At 41.9% G+C, this 11,670-nt stretch overlaps 1 protein-coding gene across 1 annotated transcript; it reads right to left on the bottom strand.

The window, feature by feature from the left end:
- Positions 1–966: 966 nt before the first annotated feature.
- On the bottom strand, positions 967–8,521 carry LOC142145024 (epoxide hydrolase 1-like). The gene is made up of 9 exons (XM_075204464.1): positions 8,283–8,521; positions 6,645–6,843; positions 5,884–6,064; positions 4,100–4,327; positions 3,784–3,913; positions 3,217–3,431; positions 2,542–2,650; positions 2,187–2,312; positions 967–1,361 (listed from the first exon to the last, which is right to left on the bottom strand). The coding sequence occupies exons 1-9, from the start codon at positions 8,309–8,311 to the stop codon at positions 1,160–1,162; spliced, it is 1,419 nt and encodes a 472-aa protein (XP_075060565.1). The 5' UTR covers positions 8,312–8,521; the 3' UTR covers positions 967–1,159.
- Positions 8,522–11,670: the final 3,149 nt, after the last annotated feature.

Genomic DNA, 11,670 nt, shown 5'->3' with positions numbered 1-11,670 from the left:
CAAGAAGTAATGCCAGCCTCAAGGACCTCTAATCACAGAGTCAAGAAGTAATGCCAGCCTCGAAGACCTCTAATCACAGAGTCAAGAAGTAATGCCAGCCTCGAAGACCTCTAATCACAGAGTCAAGAAGTAATGCCAGCCTCAAGGACCTCTAATCAGAGTCAAGAAGTAATGCCAGCCTCGAGGACCTCTAATCACAGAGTCAAGAAGTAATGCCAGCCTCAAGGACCTCTAATCACAGAGTCAAGAAGTAATGCCAGCCTCGAAGACCTCTAATCACAGAGTCAAGAAGTAATGCCAGCCTCGAAGACCTCTAATCACAGAGTCAAGAAGTAATGCCAGCCTCAAGGACCTCTAATCACAGAATCGATAAGGAACTTGATGATATTTAGCATTTTTGAGATTACCAAGCTTGACCACTACCTTGTTTTATATCTATTTTTATGTTATACAAACTTTCCATTATGTTACAAAAACTTTCCATTGACGCGATTGTTGTGACTGGATTGTTGTTTATACAAATATGAGCTATTTCAATAAGTAAAGCAGTTCAGTTTGGACACCAGACTGTGTGATTTCTTATTTCTGGGCTCCGATCGATCGATACTGCTTCTACTACACTTGGAACACTAGCACTGACTTTTCAATTGAAGGTAGTTGGTTGCATCTGTATAGGAAATACAGAAGGTTGCCCCGACATGATTGGCCGCAGGAATTTTCCCCCTCCGATCTATGTCTGTTAGGGTTATTTGTGCGAAAGCCCCTGGGTATCGTTTGTGCCCGTTGAGGCCAGGAGGGGGCGTAGTGGCTATGACGTCACAAGTTAGTGCCTGGGACTTTGGGCAGGTTGGCCGTGGTTATGTTTGTTTAGTATTAGCTGGTTACCCGAACTTTCATCCTCTTTCATTGCGACCATCATTTATACAATAAAAACTGCGCCAAAATTCAAACCTGAATCTGTGTATATTAGGTATGAAGTAGTTTTATATTTAATTTAAGGTTTAGAAGGGGGAATATGCGGAGAGAGAGATTATCAGCCATTTGGCGTTTAACGACCTTCAGAATAGTTTCTCTGTTAATTTCTAGATCAGACAAATCACGACATTTACAAAGCACCTTTAATAAACAAAGTCACGGGTTCCATCTTCCTTTTCTCTCTTTACTTTTTTTCCACCTTGGACACAAAGTTCTGGATGTCTCTGGCGAGTAGCTCGGGCTCCTCGAAGGCAGCAAAGTGTCCCCCACGTGGCATGTAACTGTAAGTGATAATGTTCTTATGTCTTTCCTTGGCCCATATCTGAGGTGCGTGCATCAATTCACAGGGGAAGGCTGCGATTCCAGTGGGTACGTACACAGGAGTCCTAAAGTACAAATAATTTAACATTATATCACATTATAATTATACAATAACAAAGATAATGATGGGAATTGGGTATTCCTGAAACACGTTACACAGTGTCACAATGTGCACACGGTGTTAGCGGGGTCACTGGGTTTATTATCTGTAGAATCAGACCCCGCAGGAGGAGCAGTTTGAACAAGGCAGGAAGTGTCATAACTCCTGACATTAGACATCATTTCATATACTGAAAATTATTCCCACCTGGAACATGCTGGCCCCAATATTTGTACTTAGGGCCGACATTCACTGTGAAACAAATTTATTATAAAGTACTTTGTATCCCTAAAGAACCAATATATCGCAGTAAATAAAAAGACAGTGGAGGACATCTAAGAAGTACAAAATGGCAGAATCACTGTGCTTCTCTCTTTTTTTCGGGCACTGTGTCTCAATTTGCACAGGTGTGCCTAGATTTCCTCCAAAATGCATAAGTCTGGAGAGCGAGATGGCAACGTTTGTGGAGAACCAGCCAAGTACAATGTACTCAATGGAGCTCTTGTTGTGGCTCCTGCAAATCCCAATAATAGTTTTCTGGCTTTGTACATCATTATGGTAGCTTGCAGTAACACCACAGCTTTGTATGCCTTGATTACAGCAGAAAACTACATCTGCTATCATGCATTGCACCTCCCTAGACCCAATCTAAAGAGTTCAACCAGAACCTTCACCTCCAGAATACGTCTCTTTCCAGACTATGCACCCAGATCCTTCATCTCCCATAACCCGACTCTTTCTAGATCATCCACCTCCAAAGCTGTAAACAGATCTCATTCAGACAATTTACCTGTTTGATGGAGAGCTCTGCATATCCCTGGTGAAGTTCTCCTTGTAGAACCTCATTGAAGATGTGATTGACCCTGTTGTCCAGTAGATCATCACATTAGTGAGTAGATCATCCATGGAGTATTTCCTATGACACAAAGAGTAATGTGTATGAATAGGTTTGTGCTTGATAAGAGCTGAATAAAATTAAAGGTTTGTCTGAGGGAAGGGTGCATTCATTTCCACCCTCCGGGTTTAGAGATAATGCTACAAGAGCAATCTCTGCTCAATCAATAATTTTACTGACATTTTCTTCATTTGACAAACGCTTTTCCCATACCACCAGACTTCCATCATGTCATCAGTTAGTGTCTCACCTTTGGAGGCCGCCATCCTCAAGTTGTCTGAAGTCTGGATTTGTCCAAGTAGAGAATTTCTCCAGAATGTAGGCAGCAAGTCCAGCAGGAGAGTCATTCAGAGCGGAGCCTAATGTGAGGGGACAGAGGAGGCAGATTAATAGAGTGACAGCTGATTACACCTATTATGCAGCAAGCCTACAAACTTGTGGAGAGACAAGGAGTAAAGCATCAGGTACAATATGTTTCCAAAAGCTGACGATACACATTGCAATCTGGTCATTCAACCCACTGATAAATTATTTAATTGAACAAATTGAGCAGATCTGATTGTTCTGGCCGAATTACTGGATCTCAAAGTGGCCTTAAACACTCTTATGGTGGCCACATATTGTACATCTAGTTCTTTGGCCTGATTGCTGAACAACTGGATCTGTTTCTAGTTTGGATAGATATGTGGGCTGATGACCACACACGTATCGATACTGGTTATATGCACCTGGGACAGATTCCAACTATTCTCAGACACACATGGTCTCATTTTCTATTTTTTCCAAATTGGCCAATAAAATTGTAAAGAGTGTGATCAGCTTTATTCACAAGAAGATAAGAAAAAAAATAAAATTCAGAGCAGCAATGTTTCCTTCTCCTTTAGACCTCTATGTGTCATCTTCTCCATTACAGAGAACTGTTTACCTACGGTATCTGGTTTGGTAGCTTGAATGTGGAGATATCCAGACTCCCGCAGCAATGCGTATACGTTCTTCTCAAAGTAAGGATATACACGTCTGACATCTTCTCGTGTCATTCCCACTAGCCAAGGTAAGTAACGGCCAAGGAGTAACGATATGAGCATTTTGAACCCTCCCTTGCTTATAAAAACAATATTCAAATGGAGTCCCTGAACAGACCTGGAAAAGATAAAAATACTTTAACACGTTACCTTGTTATCTTAACAAATTAATCACTGGAAATGTGAGGCCTATGTATGGGCACTGCTGAGAACCGTCCTTCTAGATATAAATTGAATCACTATTTAAAGTTCTAGATCTGTATCTCATCCCCAATAAAGACGTGCTCTATATCAGATCTCTGAGTGGAAATATAGCAACTGTATTGAAGGCCTGGCAGTGTGTGTGTGTGTGTGTGTGTGTGTGTGTGTGTGTAACATTTATATGCATATAGGGTTATATATTGAAATGATCAATATGGCTTGAAATTATCCAGAGAGCGGTAGGTCATCCACAATTATCATGTACTTACTCTGGTTTCATCTGGGACAGGGCTGTGGTGATGAAACTTCCCCAATCTCCTCCTTGCAGGTAGAACTCGCGAAATCCCAGTCTGAGCATCAGTTTGTAGAAGATGCGGGCAGCAGCCACGGCGTTAAAACCTGTTTATGGAAAGATAATACTAATACTAAGTACAACGTAGAGAATTGTGTCTTTCACTTGTACAATCTATAATACAGCCTTCCAGTCACTCATGTTCAGGTATCTTCTGCCTGAACATCTAGTAACCCTGATTTCCTCCATATAACTCCACCTCTTACAGTGATCACCAAGACGTGTGGTCTGACCTTTCTTGTGTGGTGCCTCGGAAAAGCCGTATCCCGGGATAGACGGACAGATGACCTCAAACGTGAAATTGGGGTCTAGTCCATGTTTCCCTGGTTCTGTTAGGAGTGGAAGGATGTGGTAGAATTCATAAAAGGAACCCGGCCAACCATGAACCATAAGGAGAGGAATAGCCTTCTGTCCAGGGGGAAGGTGTGGGGGCTTCACATGGATGAAATGCACCTCCAGACCTGCAAGATAATAAGACAAGAAATACATCAAACATTGTTACACAAAGAGAGCATCGGGGGATATACATTTAAATCCAGTTTCTACATTTATGAATGTTTAATTTTCTAATTGAATACAGGGTATTGCGCAACACAAATTGCAAGATCTTGGTGCTGAAACACGGAGAAGAGACCCCCTAGAGATAGTGGAGCATGGATGAAAGACAATAGTGCAGAGTTTGTGGTTCATCCTACATTCATTATGGCCACGCTTGTGAATAGTGGGCTGTTCTCAATAGGGATCAATGCTCCCTAATGCCTGGGTGATTCACAGACAGCTGCCTTGTATTCACCAAAGGATGTCTGCAGAAGACTTCAGGTGAGCATATAGAATACAGTATTCTTCATACACCTCTAAATATGTGAAAGAAGAGTCAGAGACAAACACATTAAATAAATTACACAAAACTCAACATTATTACAAATAGTACTAAAGTAAAGCACTGCAGCTCAGTTATGTATCTCGGTACAATCGTTGTCAATAATACATTAAACAGTGTTTAGAGCTCTGGTCCAGTCAGTACCACCAGTCTCAGACATAGCCGGCCTCCAACACTCAGCAGCCACTGATTGCTGCCTTCCCTATGAGAACTCAGCTGGGCTCAGCCTCAGGCTACAGATGACATAAGACCTCTCTCAGGTGTGACCACTATCCTCCATTACTGATGACATGCGGGGAACCAGCCACTATAAGAACCTGCTCAGCGTCTGAGTATCAATTGTGTCCGACATCCATACTCCGGCTCCAGCATTATACCAGGAAGTAGGCAGAGACCTCATACCAGCTAATTACGCTGATGCTTTCACGAGGGAACCAACTACACTGGGCCATGACCTGGGACCTCACTGAACGAAGTCCATATCACCTGGTGACCTGTGATGGGGGAAGTCTTGGACTTTTTGGTTGCACCAATCCCACCTACTAATTATTGTAATCTCTGTGTGTGTGTGTACTCCGCTACACTTTCTGTCTATCTCTGTCCTACAGGGTCACTGCAATATAATCCGTTCTATCCATTTGCTTATTGCACACTATGCGCTGTTCGAACAGTGCCAACACATCCTTGTTATTTATTGCACATTACGTGCTGCCCAGACAGTGCCTATAAACCCTGTGTTACCCTGTGTACCAAACCCCCACACTTTGTGTACCTAGTGGTACCCTCTGTGTATTCCGGTGGGACAATCTCTCTTTGTATTTCGTCCATACATCTTGCGTTGTGTTCCCCTGTAGATACTAAATCCCAAGTACTCACAGCTCCACACACACAAATGACATATATAGGGGCCGATTCAACCCTTAGTGATGTGCTGCAGAGCCTCCAGAATGGTTGGGAAGACAGCGCACGCCAATGCAACATTTCAGGTTTCTTCTTGTACATCATCGAGATATACAGCAAAAAATCAGTGATGTTGGGGTACCGTTGTACCTGGAAATGTGCCCAGCCAGGACATCGCTAAGAGTTGAATTTCCCCATAGGGTAATAATGGTCCATTCTGGGCCATGGAGAACTTACCTTCAATGCTGGTCTTGTAGTGAGGGTACCTATTAATGATTTCCACCTGCTTGCCCCAATCGAACGTGTTCCTCCAGTAGGAGACAATCTTCTGGAGCTCTACACCATTCATTCCATAATGAAACTGAGAGTCTTCCAGAGGAGAGACATAGCGAGTCCGGTCCAGACGATCATGTAGATCCTGGAGTATCGATATTATTATTATTATTAATATCATCCTTTATTTGTTTATTTTGTTATCCTTTATCAATAACAAAACAATGAGAAAGGCTCATCTAATAATTAGACAGAACTTTCATGATCTTTTATGTGGACATGATTGGTTTCTCTTAAAGGTACAAACTGTGGTCTGGACTATAGCAGCACATCTTTACGTGGCCAGGACTGGTGATGTTCTAGCTTAGAATAAGAACTAGCGGTAGCTTTGGCAGTTTTCTTGGGGGATGATGGAGTGCATCTTGGGCACATATATATAGCGTTCTGGCTCACGGGATGGAACCGGTACATCATTGCATGTTTAGAGAGACCAGCGTGCTCACGGTGTCTGAAGATACTCCCTTCAGGGTGAGTATCTCTAGGTGAGAACCATTGTTGGGGTGAGAACATAGTTTATTTTCATGGTTGTGACCTTATATTGGGCCATATAAAGGTTGGGTCATATGCCTGAGCCATGATCCTCTGGTGTAATATATATACACCCCTTAGAAATGTACTTTATATTACATAGGAGGTTACTCTCTGTTATGTGAATTCTCTGGTACCTGGATATCCTCATCGGACACCTCAATACGGAACGGTCTCACACTGACGTCCTCATTCTTTTGAGGTTTCTCTCCACTTCCCCACCAGCCATCCCCCATCTCTATGGTCTTCTTCCTCCGCCCACATAACATCCAGCAGAGTATAGCGCCCCCAACTGGAACCAGAGCGCTGTGCGGCCAGTGCTCATTGAAGGCAGTCCTATAAAAATATATATACATTGAATTATATCCTGAATGTAAGAACCCTGGTTATAAAGTTATATACAGCACAGACTGCAGCTTAGATCATCTTTCTTTATAGAGAACTGGAAAGACAACATTTAAAATTATTAACACTCATAAAGGTTATTGCTGTACAACAATGTTTCCCAAATCTGGTCCTCAGGGAACCCTAACAGTGCAGGTTTTCCAGGTGACGGGGGATAATTATACCACCTGTGTTACATTGTATCAGTCAGTAATAACTACACCTGTGCTCCAGCAGGGAGATATGGAAAACATGCACTGTTAGGTCTCCCTGAGGAACGGATTTAGGAAACACTGCACTGTACAGTAATCCTTTAAGATGAAGTGCATTTATAACATTATAAGTTGATGTTATGTGCACTGACAATGTTGCAGTTGAGAAAGTTTGTGTACAACCCTCTCGCCCTATATATCTCTTTGTTACCTATACTGGTTATTGAGTTTTGTAGAAGTCACTCTGGGAAAAAAAAAAGGTTTCCTTTTACTTAATATCAGGTGTATTCCCAGCTGTGCTCTATACTGCCCCCTCTGGTCTGTTTCTCACAGGCCGGTGTTGTTGATGCACAATGTATTCTGCAGAGAATAAGTAAAGGTTAGAGCCCATATGTATGAAATACGCTGGAAAGTTCTCAGTAGATGAAACATTGATAAAAACACTGAAATCAGGGCAGTTGGAAGGTATGATCCGTACTGGACTTCAATCCTCACTCTGATCTGTCAATGATCCAGTATCTGTCTACAAACCACTCAGACAATATAGCCGAGGTCAGAGACAGAGACTGGGACTAAGGTCACACTAGTCACATGTAACCCAGAGCGGCTCCGCTATAAACTCAGGAGGGGCAGCTCAGGAGAAGCTAGACCTGAAATTAAGATGCAAAGACCCAGAACTAGATTCTGCTTTCATGGTATAGATATATCTACAGGAAATGTATCCACCCCCTGACAGATACATAGTGATATATTCTGCAGATTATTACAATACTGACCTCTCTAGAGATCTGCAGAACATTGCTCTGTTCCATCTACCCCCTGACAGATACATAGTGATATATTCTGCAGAGTATTACATTACTGACCTCTCTAGAGATCTACAGAACATTGCTCTGTTCCATCTACCCCCTGACAGATACATAGTGATATGCAGAACAGACATTATTCATGCTCTGCAGCTTAGAAAATTACCCCCTATCAATTAGCAAATTAAGTAAACTGAAACTGGTAATTGATTCTGAAAGTTTTCCACATAAATGACAATAAGAGCAGCACCAGATTCAGGAAGTCCCCTGGAGGGATTTGGTGTCTCTGCTCCTATTAATGTATCTGTAGAATGCACAGGATACATTGTAACACTCTGTGTATGTTATACTACAGCTGCTGGTCCCCCCTCACCTGCCATTCTCTAACAGTTGTCTCCACATGTCGCCTTCCTGCTCTGAGTGTCCTGGCTGCTGGTGCACTCTGGGTAAGAGATCACTACACCCCTCACTCCTCCTCTGTGTGGGAACAAAGGTTTATATTCCAGTCAAGGAAATGATGATCTACTCCCTAGACACAAAGCTGAGAAATGTTCTGTGTTATATAACTGCTTCTATAAGTGTTGTGCTGCACACATGTGATCTATATATACAGCTCTCCTCCAGGCCAGGAGCTCAGCCCATAATACACATTATAACCCTCCTATCACTAGGGCGGCTCCCAGTTTGGGGATGTCTCATAGTTACTGTGTTGTACGTAGGGTTCACCTGCACCTGCACCTGATCTGCAGGGTAAAGCACTGTGTGTACTGTGGTGTTACATGGGACTTGTTCTGACAGGTATCTCAGCTTTATGTTTGTGTGGTTTGTGCCAGGCACACTGGGATTTCATCATATAATGCTATCACTGTAAGAGGTCTGGGAAACACATAATAAGGCATATTTATGTTACATTAAATTAGTGCATTTTTTATGCACAGCAAAATATCAAACACACACACGCTGCTTCATTTAGGAAACATTGTTACTCACCTTATATAATGACTGCACCTGTATCAGCAAATGTGCAGAAACTGGCTGTATGCAGAAAACAAGGTGCAGGTGCTGGAGTAATTATATGTACTGATAACACCTACAGTGTGGATCTATCCTCCTCTGACTGGCTGTTGTCATTTACTTACTATGATACACAATGTCCTGCACTCACTAAGAGTTAGTTCAAAGCTGACACTCTTAGGAAGTTTTCTGTTTCTCCCCAGCTTATTCCAAAATACAATCATAACCTTGGTTAATAACCTAGTTGTGTAAGCCAATCAATCCTCTTCATAGATTAGTGATGGCTAACCTGTGACACTCCAGGTGTTGTGAAACTACAAGCCCCAGCATGCTTTGCCAGTAGATAACTAGCTGATAGCTGGCAAAGCATGCTGGGGCTTGTAGTTTCACAACACCTGGAGTGTCACAGGTTAGCCATCACTGTCATAGATGGTAAAAACAGCCTTACTGACACATTTATTATTTAAGAACACAAAAACAGAATATTGTTAAATGTGATTTAATATAACCAACAGTCACAATGTTTATTGACTGTAAAAATTGGTATAGTACAGAAATGCAAAACAGTTTCTTAAAAATTAAACAGAAACAAAGAAGAGAAACTTAAAACTGACATCCTTTTCATGTAATCTGCTGCCTTGGATAATACTAAAGAGTTTGGACATTTCTCAGTAAAAGACTAATGCCCAATAACTAAGATAATTTTATCAGGTTTTAATCCTTGTTCTTTCTCGCCCCCTCCCTCCCCCTCTCCTCTGTGACATCTCAGCAAGAGGTGTACTTGTATGCTAATCTGTTTTACAACTGTTTAATTGTCTTTTGTCCAAGAACAACTCTAGTTGCGAGTTCTATAGTTTATAACTCTTTTATGAACATAGCAATACATTGCATTAATATTAGAGACTGTTGAAAGTCTTTCAATAATTATATTAATAATAATAATAATAATAATAATAATAATAATCAAGTTATATTAGGAAGAGAACAAAGAATATTATATGAACTATACAGTAACAATAAGTATTTTGCTTCTTCCGATACACAAATGCTGGATGTTGGTCCAATAACCAAAGAATGGCTCTTAGGGATACAATCAGACCCTTAGTGGATATAAAATAAGCCATGAGATATATTGCCAACAAATTTGGAGGAGACACTTATGGATTAATTTTTCAGTGCTGTTCACAGTTTTTTGTGTTACAAATTTTGATGTTTGTGATTTAATAATTTATTTTTCTAGTAATTCTAATTGTAATAATACAATTCGTTTTGCTTTATTTTACATATATTACTTTCATGAGCTTATATGATAATAGTAAGAATGTAAACAGCGCTGATATTACGTAATGAAGGAGAGAATAGTATATTATGTACATTGGGTGGTCTTTGGTTAGAAATGTGGAACTCACATTACACAAGTAGTACACAGTGTTAATATAATGGTAGGAATTGTCAGATACAGTGTTGTCAGGTCCAGTGCTGTATGGAGACGCAGGACTCTTAAATTCGCCTGTGTTCAGTTGGGGTAAAGGATTCCAGTGGCAAAGGAACGGTGCAAGAATCATTGAGCAGGGTCACCATACTGGTGATGGTGATAGAGCCACAGGTAGTAGAGCCAGGTAGAGGCTGGAGTCAGAGAATTAGGACTGTCTATAACAAGAACGAGGGTCAGATAGCCGGGATGGGTGTCACGAATAGCCAGGTGCATACACGAGGAGTCAAATCAGGAATCAGAGAAAAGAATGGATCAAGCCTGAGATACACAATAATCTGGTAGTGTATGCAGGGCTGCCATCAGGGGGGTACAGGGAGTACAGCAGTATGGGGCCCAACAGCAGAATGGGGCCCCACCAGCCCTGGGCCAAAGCAAATTTATTAGGGACGGGGACCTCCACAGTGAATTAAGCCATTTCTAGGCAGCAGCTGCGCCTGAGACGTCAGAGGTGGTGCGGGGAGAGACCTCTGCGTGTAATTAAGTATGTGGCAGTGGGCCCCTTGTAGGCAGCCTCCGCTCCCACGATGTGGGGACCCACAGATGCCGCTATTTGCTCCAGTCCCAGCTGGGACAGAGATTAATTAATAACGTCACAGCGCTGTCAATATAGAGGAGCCGAAAGGAGACAGCAAGAAGATGCAGAGAGGTAAGTAAACTATGGTTTATATGGAATCGGGATGGGGGGTGACTGTAGAGAATGGGAGGAGGCAAATGTTGGGTAGAGAATAATTTCAAAATGAAGGTGGGGCGAGAAAAGGAAGGAGGGGGGGGGCTGCCTGTTACATTTGTACTGAGCTCCGCAGTTTCTGATGGCAGCCCTGAGTGTAAGCAATTGATTACCAGACTTATACACCCCAGAATGCAGGGGATTGGCTGCAGACAAGAAGTGGGTGTGACTTAGAATGAACATGCTGAGGCTAATTAACAAGGTGCAAGTTCTCTAAACATAAGAGCTGAGATGTTATCTTCCGCTGTGGCTCATCAGACAGCATCATCTTCCCCAAGTCCACAAGACCAGAAATCAAGTCTTGTGCATTTTTATTTCTTCCATGAATGTACAGCAACAGGTGATCAGTCTGCAACACTAAATAGAGATTTGTGATACTCTAAAGAAGCTATATCTGCACTAGCTGCTTCTCTTCTATGTAGTTTGCCTGATATATAAATACTGCTTTATTTCAAATAACATATGTGCCGCTCAATATAAACATGTAAGACCACAATTTAGCGTCATGTATTTTCGGGCTGCAAA

Source organism: Mixophyes fleayi, chromosome 3 (assembly GCF_038048845.1).
Source record: "Mixophyes fleayi isolate aMixFle1 chromosome 3, aMixFle1.hap1, whole genome shotgun sequence".
Classification (NCBI taxonomy): Eukaryota; Metazoa; Chordata; class Amphibia; order Anura; family Limnodynastidae; genus Mixophyes; species Mixophyes fleayi.
This window is presented reverse-complemented; position numbering and strand designations above follow the sequence as displayed.